The sequence below is a fragment of the Letharia columbiana genome, assembly GCF_014066305.1.
Source record: "Letharia columbiana isolate WasteWater2 chromosome Unknown Sc0000014_s0, whole genome shotgun sequence".
Taxonomy (NCBI): Eukaryota; Fungi; Ascomycota; class Lecanoromycetes; order Lecanorales; family Parmeliaceae; genus Letharia; species Letharia columbiana.
This window is the reverse complement of record NW_023501053.1, coordinates 189,154-202,685: the sequence shown is the minus strand read 5'-3', so window position 1 is coordinate 202,685 and position 13,532 is coordinate 189,154. Positions and strand designations below refer to the sequence as shown.

Below are 13,532 nucleotides of genomic sequence, written 5' to 3'. Positions count from 1 at the left end.
ATTCAAAACTTGGAGACATGGGAGCTTCACTCCCCCACTTCCCCACTTCAACGGCGTCTCAAGCCGCACCGTAGACGGCAGATCGACACTCTGAACATTTGCATCACAACATCGTGGGTTGTTCCTTTTCCTACTGCTTTTATTCAAAAGGCACTATCGGTGTCGAATGCAAAACAATGTGTGAGAAACAATATGCTGAGACTTAGTTTCAACTCGCCTCTGCCCCATGTCATCCATCTATCTCTATGCGGAGCTACTACTCAACATCCGCCGAGTCACGATTTTCGCGATACTGCCATCCAATTGCAACGCAGAGACGCGTGTGTGGCTGTGCCATGACCAGAGAACGCTGAAGCTGAAGCACGAGGATGAAGAGGCCACCATAGAGCTGCCCTGTCTGGTAGTCAGCGATGCAAACCTGAAGATCCCTCCAGCGACCACAAGGGAGATATCTTTTCGCCTTTTCGTCAGCGACGCTGCTAAACTTCCCCCTCAAGCCAAGCAAGCTACCGATTGCAATGACCCATGGCCGGCATTCAAATTGACATCTGAAACCCAAGTCGCTTGTGGGTCCTGCAGCACTTTGTTAGTCAATGATGTCAAGGTTTGGAAGCATCTCCCCAGTGCAGGCTGGGCAGACATGATGGACTTTTGGCATTGTCACAAACCCAGCGTCAATAATCCAGATGATGAAAATGCTGGTAACAACAAAGGCTACGCAGCAGCTAATGCTCTAGGTCCCACAGCAGGCATTGGGGTTGTGGATGTCAGCCAACTTCTTATCTCGGACATCGATTGTACTGGCCTCGAGGTAGGCCAATCTCTCCTTCTCTTCTCGCGAACGATTCCGAATGCCAAAAAAGGGCAATAAGAAGGAGGCCTGCATCCGAAAACTCGGTCCCATGGCAAGGTCGCCGATACAACTGCCCTAGAAGAATCCCGAAAAGCACAGTCAATCAGCGCTTGAGTTACCCTCTGCATCCATGGTGCTATATGGGTTATGTCATTTCTGACGGCTGATGCATTGTCTCGGAAAGCCCTTCCATTTCATTGAGTAGCTCTCAAGCTTAATGAGCTTCTCAAGATTAATCTAAAGGTACATACACTAACGTCCTTCGAGACCACAGATGATCAAGGGCTTCTCAATTGTGTCTCGTGCCGTGAAATCGTTGGCATCAAAGACAAGAAAGATAGATACTCTCTACGGCTTTTCAAATGGAGCGTAACGCTGCAGCGTTCGAGAGGACTAGATTGGGAGACGTGCTCAGTACAGGAAATTGTCAGTGCGCAGCTCTTGGCATCAATAGAGGATCAAGCGGCGTATAAATTTCTAGCCTATACCGGCGAAGCTGAGGATTCAAAGCCAGCTTTGGTGGTGAGTGAATCAATGAGGTCTCTGCCAACTTTATACGCGCTTGACTTACATTAGAACAGCTTTGGGCCTTCACTCCTGATCTGATGTACTCAACCTCTGCAAAGCCCACACAACGCGCAATGAAGATATTCTACAGAACAATCACGGATTCATTCAAGACACTCGAGAAACAACGCAACAGGATTGAAGAATTCCAACTACCTAGTTATGCACTGAAAATACTTCAAGCAGGCTTAAAAACAAGCACAGATATCCTCCCGCAGTCCGCGCGGACTCACCGCGAGTGGACCATCGGACTTCTAGACCGCTGGACCCCTGTTCTCTGATCATCACTACGAGGTCGTGACCCCTAGTGCAGTCACTGCTCGCTGATAGTACGCAGTCCTGTCGCTCGTTTCGGTGGCCCCAATACATGCGATATACGCGCTGAAGCCAACTGCGCTCCCGCTCTGCAATCCATCCCTGACACTCTGATCACACTGCGAGGTCAAGAACCACTATATCATCTCGGAGTCAGCGTTTCTCTTCTATGATGGACTTGAGTCTGATGGTATGTTTGAGGAGCAAGACATGTGTCTCTACTCCTCAACATGTCTTAAGACTCGGGCAAGGGTATGAAAGGGGAAGAAGTAACTCAAAAAGGGTACTTACGGCGGCGCTACCGAAGTCATAATTCGTGTATTGGATCAAAAGGTCAAGGACGGCTACTACATCGGATGGCTGGATTTTATCGAGATACGGTGCTAATGCCGAAATTGATTGCGCGTACTTGAGGTTATAAGCTGGCGATTGCATGTTTCGAGTCCCTTGACCTGGCGTGCCTGGAAAATGATTAATTTGGTACTGAAAGTCGTCCGACTCGAATGCTATGGTTGAGAGAATTGCGGCTTGCTCCCCTGGGGTAGTGACACCGTACGTTGTAAACGACGCGCTGATGGGCCCAACAGCTTGCGCAGCGGTGCGGCATTCCTGTTGGCTGGAAGCATCGGCGCAGGAAAAAGATTTTGGTGCTATCGAGACGAGCTGGGACTCGCTGAGAGTCGCAACGGGGAGACCGTCGACAGTCGGCAAAGCGAGCGCAGTGAAGATGAGCAGCGCCAGCGCTGGGGTTACGAGGTGCGAAAACATGGCTTTAGCTTTGGTGCCTGCTTTGGTTTTGGAGTTGTGAACGGGTGAGACGGACGTATTCGTGGGTCTTGAGTATGTATATAGGGGATGAAGAAATCAGGTGAAGAAATAATAAACCGCACAATGCTCTCAGAGCAATGCCACAATGGAGTCAGCCAGAAACAATGGTATTCTGTGGCAGATTCGACAAAGATATTGACCCTGGAGATGCGGGTAGGGAACAAAGACACCTCGACCGACTTGTCGGACAACAATGTTGCAGGCAAACCGCTACTATACCATAGTGATACAAGGCAAATTGACCAGACAATGCCAGGAGTCATAGCATTGGTGAAGAAACCTCTACCGCCAAGACTTGCGATTCGAGGGCCGTGAGCCAATCAAGGCAGCGAACCACGAATCCTCCAGAACAGCGACGTTTCGAGTCAGAGTCAGGCTTCTCAGTCACTGCCCACCGATTGCCTTAGGTACATACACCATTTGTACCTGTCGTTCACCCCTGGAGTTCTCTGCTACCGTCTGAAGCTAAGATTCCCCAAAGATCCGATCAGCTTTTGAGGCGGTTGACCGCAAAATTGTGTCGATGTGTCTACCGGTACTTGCCACATGTGATGACAATCATCTGATCTTGTTCACTAGCTTTGTTCGTTTCGTAGCAATCCACAGCTTCTGGCTGGTGATCTATATATTTCCTGCCCCTTTTAATTCACTGAATCTCAAACGTTGTTCAAGCAATGGAGTCAAGGGCTTTGGCTCGGGCCCTGAGCTCTCCCAGAGTCTAGACGCTTACTTGTTGGGATTGGACAAATACTCTCCCACAAAAACTGCCAAATCCAGCAAAAAGAACCAAACAAACCCCGCAGCAAATCTTCATATTCCTCAGAATTTCCCCGCAACATGAGTCTTACCATAATTATCCATATAAGGCTTTTCTCCAGCAAGGCACCAGACATTGCTTCGCCTCCGCTTGGTGTCAATACCTCCCTCCAGGCCCCAGACCTTCTCATTCTCTTCTCTCTTCTTACTTTTGGGCTTCCCTTGCTGGAGTCTTTGTTTCTCGAAAAATACATATGCTGCGTAAAAGATCCGCGATGTCTGCCCCTCTAGGGCACCCTTCTTGGTTTGAAAGTCCTTGAGCTGCTTCGACTGCAACTTTGCAGATGGGTCCGGGAGAGTCTTTGCGAGTTCGCGTAGGAAGCCGGCTTGCGTGACATTGGGCTCACGGAGATATGCGGCGATTTTTCGACGGACCTCATCACAAGTATCGTAGACGGGGACAGACTCGTCATTTTCTCCCTTGAGCTCAACGCCCGACACATCGAGCTTCCGACTCTCCTCGTCCTTCTTGACTTTCTTTTTGATAGGCTCCTTTATCCCAGCCCGCTTCCGACGTTCGAAGAAGTGGAAAGCTGCTTTATACGTCTGATTCATGTTACCCGCGTATGGGCCTTTCAACTTCATAAACCTTCCATAGGAGTTACTGTTGATATCGCAAGCTCGCTGGAATTCTGTGACCTTCATCTCTCCACTATTAATGAGGCTATTGATTTTGCGTCGTATGGCGTCGCAATCTTCCGTTACGGGAGCATCATCTGAGTCGTAGCCATTGTCCGAGTCGGAGAGTGAGTCTATCGCTGAGAAGGGTCGCTTGGACGGTGCAGTTTTAGGGGAAACCACAGCCTGGAGATAGTCAGCGATTGCCCTATCTCTTTTGAAAATTGGCTTACAGGAGGCAAGCTACGGGACCCGCTGAAGGGCATTGAGCCATCACTGGACTATAGACCGGTCAGCTCCGTCAATTTCGCGATGGAGAGCGCGAAACACATGCCAATGAGAATGAGTCCGTATTGCCAGATGCTGGGCTGAGCGCCGGATGCAGAAGTACCGCCATTGAGGGATGAACCGGTAGAGGAGGCGGTCCTGGACAAGGGATACGCGGAGGAAAGGGGGGATAATGTACTGGGTACTGCGGATAAGGTATGATTGAAGCGACTGAATACTACTGATGAGGGGAAGGGTAAGGATAGTGAAACGGATGAGGATTCATCCAAATTCCGTGGCGAGTAGATGCCTTGAATTGTTGGAAGAAATTTGAGCGACGCGACAATTCGCGTCATTCTGTAAATAATCGGGGGCTAAGCCCTAGTACTAACCGAATATAGCCTCTCCGAGTACCCCAGAGACTCTTCCGGTCAATTACTCGTGGGATCTATAATTCATTCCTTGAATTTCTCTGATCAAAGTGCTGCTACGCAGAAAGTCTTCACCATGTAGGATTTTGACGCAACCACAATCTATACCGTGGTCAGAGGCATCACTGTTCTTGTATGCTCATTCCGGTTCTGGTGCCTTCAAAGCAGTATAGGTACCCTGCAACTGCACGGGCATGGAACAGTTCTATCCAGACCTTTAAGGGTGAAAGCTTGGCTTGGTTGCGTCAAGAACACACAAGCATGAGGTTTTGTCCTCGACCCATTGGATCAAGTTCCAGGACAGCCAGATAACGAAATGTGTCGCGCTAAAACTTGCAACCTACACGGGGACCACAAATACGAGACACCTGTTTTTTTTGCACAGCTCCAGAAGCAGCATGGCAAAGTAATAGTAGTATACCTCCTGCATTGAGAACATGAGATACGAGGCGGTGGGCAAGCCTGCCGTCTTTTCCAGCGCCAGATAGTTCCCGCCATCATCCTGATTGGATAAAAGGAGAGAGAGAGAGTCAAGAGTCAAGAGGGATCACTATCCTTGTCGTACCGAGGCATGAGAAAGGCAAAAGATGACGAGTACTATGCAGTCGTCTCTATGTCAAAAGGCGGGCGGGAGTGAAGTAGGTACAGGTAATAAGTGTGAAAGGGAACAGGAAGAGAACACGCAAGCGCCAAGATATCATACGTAACATGATGCCGTTGAAAGAGCCAATGGGAAGCAATTGAAAGAGCCTATCATCAGTGTAGTACGGAGGAGATGCTAATCATAGAGGGAGAGGGAGAGAGAGAGAGAGAGATAGATTTTTTTTCACCGTGCCAGGTTTGAGGCAATGAAGTTGAGGGAATTTGTTTTTTTGGTTGACGGAGCGAATAATGTAAGATTAGGTAAATAAGGTAGCGCCGTTGAGTAAAGTACCTTACAAGGTTGCACGAAAGTCGAAGACTGGCTAGACTATAACGCCCACAAAGCTTTTTTTTTTTTTTGAATTCCCCCTTTTTTTTTTTTGGTTTTGGGGCTTAATGCCCCTATCAAAAAAAACAAAGTCATCACAAGAAGATATTTCAGGCTTCAGGGCCGCTTAAGGGTAGAACTAAAGGGGGCAAAAGTCCGCACATCCAAATAATGCTACAAATATTCAAATATTTAATATCCTAATACACCTTACTAACAGCGACGTCAATGCTATATATACGAGTGCATACATACGAAGTAAATAACGAATATACGCGTTATAGCGAGTTACAGCTATATATAAAGATATATTTATCGAATTACAACGTCAATACTAAACGTACTAGCCCACGAGAAAAAGAATCTAAGACTTTATATTATATAAAGTCTTAATATAACTATAAAACAACCATATTCATATTAAAATGTTTATAAATAAACTAAGCTATAATTAAATAACGATAAGACTTAAGCACACTTTAGCCGAAGCCACATTGCAACTCAAATTGTACTACTATACTAAGATCTCCCGCTACTATTAATCGTCTATAGAAATAAGCCTAAGCCCGATAGAGGAATTAGTAAGCTTAGAAATTACTACTATTATACGTGAGTAATATATCGAGATCTAGACGACCCTCAATATTACTTCCGAGGTTGAGAGTACTATTATAGCCGCTATACGAAGAGATCGCACGATTAAAGAAAATCTTATTATATAACTACTAAATAAACCCGTTAATAAAATTCTACGCACTTAAACGAAATAATTTGACCCTATAAGATTACTAAAAACCTCCTACGAAATATAATAAAGCTCGATATTAATCGCTTATAATATTAAGACTAGATTATAAAAGAAAAAAAAATAAATAACGAAATAGTATAATCTAAATCAAGGAAAAGTAAATAGCAACCCAATAAAATCTTATAAATCACTACAACGTCGTTCAAATAAAAATACCCATCATCTTAGGCCAGGGCCGAACATCACAGTTGTAGATACTATAGAGTTTATATTCTAGAGTTATTTCTTATATAATAAGAAGGGGCCGTATTATATTTAAAAAGCCGAAACTATAGCTAAAAAGAAAGAATATATCCAATCCCTAAAATTAATAATGCTCGAAGCTAGACTAAAGAAGCTTAAGAACTTAAGATCGATATACGACGAATCTACGGAATCTTTCTGCAAGAAACCCGAGGGAAGTTTACTGCTAAGACTGGAAAGTTACTATTAAGGGAAGAAGGGAATTAATGATATCGCTATCAGAAAAAGGTATATACATCGCAAATTGAAAAGTTCCTCAAAATTTGAAATTGCTGATCGCGCGTTGGGAAATCACAAAATCCGCCGGATCAGAACGATTAGAACATCCGCCGGTTCAGAACGTTCAATCTTTCCGCCAGTCACCAGTTAGCAGTAATACGCACGAAAAAGAAAAGTTCAATATGACGTCGACGGCAAGGTCACGGCGATGAGTATCAACGTTAACTCAAATTGCTACGGAATACGATTTAAGAAATTAGTCGCGTGGGTAATGCTGATATAGCGCATAATATGCGCATATATAATGATGCGCATGTTGATGATGATATATATTGATATTATATGTATATAGAATAGTACTTAGAGTGTATTAGAGTCATTACGCAAAATTTAGTCTATTTTAAGTCAAAGGAGAACGGCGAAAGAGTAATAGCAAAGAAAGTAGAGGGAAATTTAGACAGATAGTATATTCTACACTCCCTTCTATAGATAAGATTCTTATTTTAAAGCTTCAAAATCGCTTACAATTAAACGAGAGCGACTAATATAATAGTTATAAAAAAATAATTATATATAAATATAAAGTAGTTTATATATTAATAATATTATTAAATAAAGATAATAACTTGAATCTAATATAATTAAGTCTATACTATAAATAAAGCGTTAAATTATTTAAAAAGATATACTAAGAACTCGTAAAGATATTAAGAAACGATAATTATATTACTAGAATTACGAGCTTATATAGAAGAGGATTTAGAAGTAAATAAAGCGAATATCGAGATATATTACGGAGGTTATTCGTCTTAAGAACGATAATGAGTATAGAAAGATTGTAAGAAAGATAATATACGGCTCTATAACTCTACGGAGCGAGTAAATAAGTATATACGTAGTTATAAAACATCGTCACTAGAAAAATAAGCTATCAAGAAAAGGTCAGATTTGTTAAAATCCAACATGCCAAGAGATTTAGCCATGTCAGGACTTTGGTGCCACCCTCCTTACACCTTACATGTTCAAATAGGGTGGCACGGGTGGTAGGGCAGAGAGAACCATGGATGATCAGCGGTGAACCCTTCAACCGTCCAATTAAATTTACCCCGCCATCGGTCATTGGTCCTACTTGATTACTAACCTGACACTCCCCCCGGCAGGTCATTCTCGCCCGTCCGTCACTGCTGCCTGGAGCTTCACCACCACTTCAAGTCAACACCTCTGCTCTTTCATCCCATCCATTTTCCACCAAGAATGAAGAAATATCCACCACCTTTCGCTGCCTCTGCCAGAGCTTCTGTTTCATATGAAAGCGTTGAACTCTTCATTGTATTGAATTGACCCTTCCCATCACCTCGCAAGGCTCTCTCTCCAATTCAGTGCACAGCCTACCACACCGACATCCTTCCTCTACTGAGCCCCCCTTCAACTCCAGCAGTCTCCATTACTACACCACCATCTACCTCTCAAGTCTCATTGACATACCGACTTCATTCCCTTTTCCTATATTCTCACAGCCTCGGAGCCTGCGTGTTCCTGCATCATCTGCAAAAGACACCTCCGAGAACATCATCGCCATATTCAACACATATCGAGCGCACAAGATCGTGAAGCCGCCCAGAATTGGCTTTTACCTTTCCCGGGTCGATTATAATCACGCCAAGATTCAAAAGGACCAAATTGTGAGTCATTCACACACGCAAAATCCATGCTTCACTTGCTAACTCTTCGCTTCTTCAAGTACGAGTCATTCTGGTCCGGAATCCACCTGACCACTCAGGATGACTTCCACACATCCAAATCCCCGCCGTTGCTACAAAACCAGAGGCACCCCCACCTTCGCCTTTTGCCAACCTTCATCCACCTGCCAGGCATACCCCTCGCCCGAATCCAACCTGCCGCTAAGGAAGAGTGCCACCTTCCACTCTTCCAAGTCACCCTCGTCCGATGACGATCCGATCTTAAATATACCCTTACTGTCCAGGAGATCACCGACATGCCCTAAAGACCTGGAGAATGCTGTCGCCAATGGCGAGCATCGTATGCAGCGGCTTCTAGGTGTCGTCGATCGCAGTTTGTCAGGGCTGGAATCGTTCTCGTCAGACAGTCAAGAAACTCTTCGTCAAGAGGACCTTCCTGTCCCTCGTTTCATGCTTGATAGCCACATCGACGGCCCCGATCATATGGACGTCGACGACGCCCTTGATCAACCTTCGTTCTCTAAGCCTCAGCAACGAGCAGCACATCATCACCACACCTCCGACAGTGGCCTGGGTTCTTCAGTCACAAGTGCCGAAGAGTCTTTGTCTGGAGATCATGCAGGTACGCGAGAGCATTATTACCCTACCTCACCTACAACAACAAAGACTTATGTACAAGCAGCCGACAATTTGAGCAAAGGAAATAGCCCAAGACCTTCCACTAACACCGGTGTGCGGTCTGGAATCAACGGATATGCCCCGTCCGGTATCGATGCTCGCATCAGAACACAGCATGCACTGAGCGAATACGCTTGCGAACAAATTCAGAGATACATCATCGTTCCCATCACCAAAGAGCCGACACTCAAAGCCTTTCACCAACTGGTCAAGAGCATTCCATACCGTGTGGGCCAGAAGCAGATTACATGTCTGCGAGATTTAGAGAAAGTCATCCTTTGGCTGGCGCCTGTAAGTGGTTCTTGTCATGTCTGGGAAAGGAGTTTGGCTCATTGTTTGGGTGTCCACGTAAAGAGATACTCCGTATCTAGGTCATCGTTCCTCAACTTCTGCGAGTCGTCCATCCAGTGTTTACATACGACCGTTCAGCATCTCAACGTATCAGATCAACAACGATCAACCGACAGACCCTATTCTAACGGTTATTTTCTCGATCTCACCGAACAGGTTCGCCAATACGCAGCAATGATTACCGCCTCCAGAGAGAGGGCTACAGCCGGAAAGGAAAGGGAGGAAAACGGCTATACTACGTACGTTGGCGGCACTCAAGACGGCGAAGTCATCATACTGAACATCACTAGCGATGAACAGCTTAGCCTACACGGCGGATTGGGTCGTACAGGTCGTCCTGCCGAGCTTGTGAGAACCAAGGACGGCCAGGCGATTTCCTTACGCACCGGAGAAGTCGTCAAATCAGACTCAACAGTGGGGCCAGAGGACGACCTGCATTACTCTATGGCTCGACGCCGCAAGTCGGAACAAGCGGCTGCCAAGCAAGCCCAAAGATGCAGCGAGTGCGAGAAGGAGTTCAAACGCCCTTGTGACCTGACCAAGCATGAGAAGACTCACTCGAGGCCCTGGAAGTGCAACGAGCCTAGCTGCAAATACTCCCAGTACGGGTGGCCTACGGAAAAGGAGCGGGATCGCCACGTCAATGACAAACACTCTATGGCCCCTAATATGTACAAGTGTCAATACCGCCCTTGCCCCTATGAGAGCAAGCGAGAGAGCAATTGTAAGCAGCACATGGAAAAGGCCCATGGCTGGGCTTATGTTCGGTCCAAGAACAATGGCAAGAGCGGGAGGAAACCCTCCAAAGTTGGCAAAACGCCGCCAACTCCCCAGATTGCTACACCAAATTCGTACATCTTTGACGCATCTGGTTCCGAGTTTGGTGGGGACTCATCCAGTCCGTACATAAGCCACTACAGCGTGCCCCCCTCGACTGATGGATCTCCTGGTGACGGATCCAGCCATTTGTCAAATTTGGAGTCACCTTATCTGGGCGCAAATGATACAATCACTCCATACGAACCCACATTCAGCTGGGGTGATTCGTACAATCGCCTCACTCCACAGTCCTATACCCCGAATTCTCATCGACTTTCCATGGATTCTCTCACCACTGCCCCAACCGCCCCTTCATCGTATGAGATGGAACCACTGTTTGGTGGCACTTATGACTGGAGCAATCTGGACTTGAGTTCTAGCAGCCTAGACCTCACTTCCATGAACATTCAACTCGACACTACGTCACCGCTGTCGATGGAGACCCGTCCCCTCCAGGTCTACAGCCGCAATCCTTCCATCTCCGTGGAAGAGCCTCGAAGCACCAAGAATCCCAACCTCTCCCCTGGCGCCCAAGGAAATCAGATGCTCTATTCGCCTTACCACAACGAGATTGTCGACGAAGGCTATGGGGATTTCGCCACCAACGCCGGAAAGCCCGCCGCTGACTTCGCCTTGTTCGACTCTCGTCCTTGTTCCAGTCTGGGCGGAAGCTTATTCTCTGACCTTCCAACTCTGCCTGCATTTCAACCGACGACTTGGTCCGGTCGAGGTACCGATCTAGCACAGCAGCTGGGCATGAACGAGATGATGCAGTTAGATGAAGAATAGAAGAATGATTCGGAGACGTCGCGGTTGCTTCTCTTCTTTTTTCGTTGATGTTATGAGGTGTTTGCCCTGCCGGTCAATGAAGAACATTCTGGGGGCAGAAACCCAACTTCGGTGTATGTAATATAGACAAAGACTTGGAGAACGGCACGATTTATGGTAGTCGTTGGAGAAAATGGTCGAACAAGCCAGGAAACAAAGCATTACTTCACACAACTATAGTGCTCCTGTACCCTTGCAGTATGTTCGGCTGAAAGTGTACACTTCTTGCTCGAACTGTAATTGTAGTATTGAGACATGGTCTCTATCTGGAGAAGATACAGTAGATCTTGGAAGAAGTCGTCGTAGTGCGGCTTAACGGAGTATATTTGTACGAGTAGTGGGGATCGACCATGCCGAGGTCTTTAAGAGACACTTTCGAAATCTCCACTCTTCACACGACGCCCATTGTCCATTGTACGGCTGCGCTTTCTTCCCTGCCCATTGCTTCTCTCCACAACAGAGGAAATGATCCGCAAGACATACTCATATCATTCCTTTCCAGTCCGCGCTGTGTGCGCTGATCCCTAGCCTAATCAGCTATGGACGCTGTCAAAGTACATACATCGCCTCGATCATGTCAATCGGCCTCAGCTGACATGGTACAGGAGACCGTCAATAACATCATCCTCAATCCTCAATATGCCGATTACCTGGCCCTCGTCAAAGCAGCCCGCAATGGTGCCGTCTACGGGGCCAAAGTCCGATTTCCTCACGCCCTTGTGTAGGAGCTACACCTTTGGATACGCGTTGGCTACAGACGATGTTGTACTAATAGCTCTCTCATAGCATGGTCTTCCTCTTCCGTTCGGACCCGTACGTCATTGTCCCTCTTTAAGATTCAGCATCATCTCTGATTACTCTACAGTGTCCGAGAGAAACTCCACCTAATCTACAAAGCCACCCGCACCCATGCCCGCAATCTAGCCTCCTTTGCTGTTGTCTATAAATTCTCCATGATCTGTCTTCGCCGTACATCTCCCACAGGGAAAGAACGCTCGTTTGACACCTTCCTCGCCGGCCTGATAGGCGGCTACACCGTCTTCGGGCGTGGTATACAAAGCAGCGTCAACCAGCAGATTGTCATATACGTCTTCGCCAGAGTTATGCTTGCACTTGCCAAGCTGACGGTACAAAGGAGGAGTCAGGGAGGTGTGGGAATGGGAAGAGAGCTGAGAGAAAATGTGGAGGGCAATGCATGGCCAGTCTTTGCAAGTTTGAGCTGGGCAGCGGTGATGTGGATCTTCAGATGGTATCCGGCTACTATTCAGCCGAGTCTGAGGAGCAGTATGCAGTACATGTACGTGACCGTTTCCCTTCCGAGAACGCCTCAGGTGGAGTTCCTAGTGCCCTACAACCTTCCGAATCAGAGACCTTGGGGACTACTTCTCCTTTTTCTTAAATAGGCTAACGTTTGCCATCCAGATACGTGGACTCAGATTACTGGGACAACTTCAAGAATTTCCTTGTATATAACAAATAGAGGCACGGACTCTGGCGTTGGTGAGACGGCATCTGCATGGGCCTGAAATCTAACGGGCGTCGGATATGAAAGCATTGTTACATGGTCAACAAAACCTTGATACAATGTTGGACGTATTTTCTGATCATCTGCGGAGCTGCTTGAATCTGCACCTGTACCTTCCAAGATAGATCAGACGTACTTTGTGGAGAAGTGCTTAACGTGGCGGCATTACGAACACGAACTCTGAGAAGAGAGCAGTGGTTCCCACTGCTCGTATGACCTCGAGTAGAAGGGCATACAGCCGAGATGAGCTCAACGATACTAGAGAAAGATTGTGCTATCCAGTCCTGGTGAGACGCTTGCTACCGTGACCGCGGACGATTTCGCAGGACAGTGGGCTGTTGTAATGACCTTTTGAGCGACCTTGGCCGGCCTTTGTCTGCATCTCGTGGTCGAGGAATGAAGACCACGCCTACGTGATTCTAGATGGATACAGAGCAGAACTCGTGCTCTACCTCGTTCATTTAAGAGCGACGTTCCTTTCTTTCCTTCCTCAAAGCCTCGCTCTCTTGGTCTTAGGCACAGGGCAACTAATCGCGCATTCGGGTTTTGAAGTGTTGACATATACCAACCGAGAGCCGGAATACGTACCCTTGGAGAGCCGATCGTCCTGCTGAGCTCGACTCTGATTTACATCACATGTCTGCTCATTGATTTGCAGTTTCAAATTGCAACTTGAGTAGATGAAAGTACTGCGTA

The 13,532-nt window shown here is 46.7% G+C and overlaps 4 protein-coding genes across 4 annotated transcripts; 3 read left to right on the top strand and 1 right to left on the bottom strand.

The window, feature by feature from the left end:
- Positions 1 to 226: 226 nt before the first annotated feature.
- On the top strand, positions 227 to 1,701 carry HO173_005288 (uncharacterized protein; the record flags this gene model as incomplete). The annotated part of the gene is made up of 3 exons (XM_037307206.1): positions 227 to 811; positions 1,121 to 1,375; positions 1,435 to 1,701. The coding sequence occupies 3 exons, from the start codon at positions 227 to 229 to the stop codon at positions 1,699 to 1,701; spliced, it is 1,107 nt and encodes a 368-aa protein (XP_037165846.1).
- Positions 1,702 to 1,707: 6 nt separating this feature from the next.
- Positions 1,708 to 4,620, bottom strand: HO173_005287 (uncharacterized protein; the record flags this gene model as incomplete). Its single annotated transcript, XM_037307205.1, has 5 exons — positions 1,708 to 1,872; positions 2,027 to 2,520; positions 3,412 to 4,183; positions 4,231 to 4,273; positions 4,328 to 4,620. 5 exons carry the CDS (start codon positions 4,618 to 4,620, stop codon positions 1,708 to 1,710), a joined length of 1,767 nt encoding a protein of 588 aa, XP_037165845.1.
- Positions 4,621 to 8,716: 4,096 nt separating this feature from the next.
- HO173_005286 (uncharacterized protein) lies at positions 8,717 to 11,272 on the top strand (the record flags this gene model as incomplete). The annotated part of the gene is made up of 4 exons (XM_037307204.1): positions 8,717 to 9,257; positions 9,318 to 9,604; positions 9,668 to 9,903; positions 9,955 to 11,272. The coding sequence occupies 4 exons, from the start codon at positions 8,717 to 8,719 to the stop codon at positions 11,270 to 11,272; spliced, it is 2,382 nt and encodes a 793-aa protein (XP_037165844.1).
- Positions 11,273 to 11,850: 578 nt separating this feature from the next.
- HO173_005285 (uncharacterized protein) lies at positions 11,851 to 12,791 on the top strand (the record flags this gene model as incomplete). Its single annotated transcript, XM_037307203.1, has 5 exons — positions 11,851 to 11,865; positions 11,917 to 12,032; positions 12,098 to 12,124; positions 12,177 to 12,608; positions 12,734 to 12,791. The coding sequence occupies 5 exons, from the start codon at positions 11,851 to 11,853 to the stop codon at positions 12,789 to 12,791; spliced, it is 648 nt and encodes a 215-aa protein (XP_037165843.1).
- Between the last annotated feature and the right edge of the window lie 741 nt (positions 12,792 to 13,532).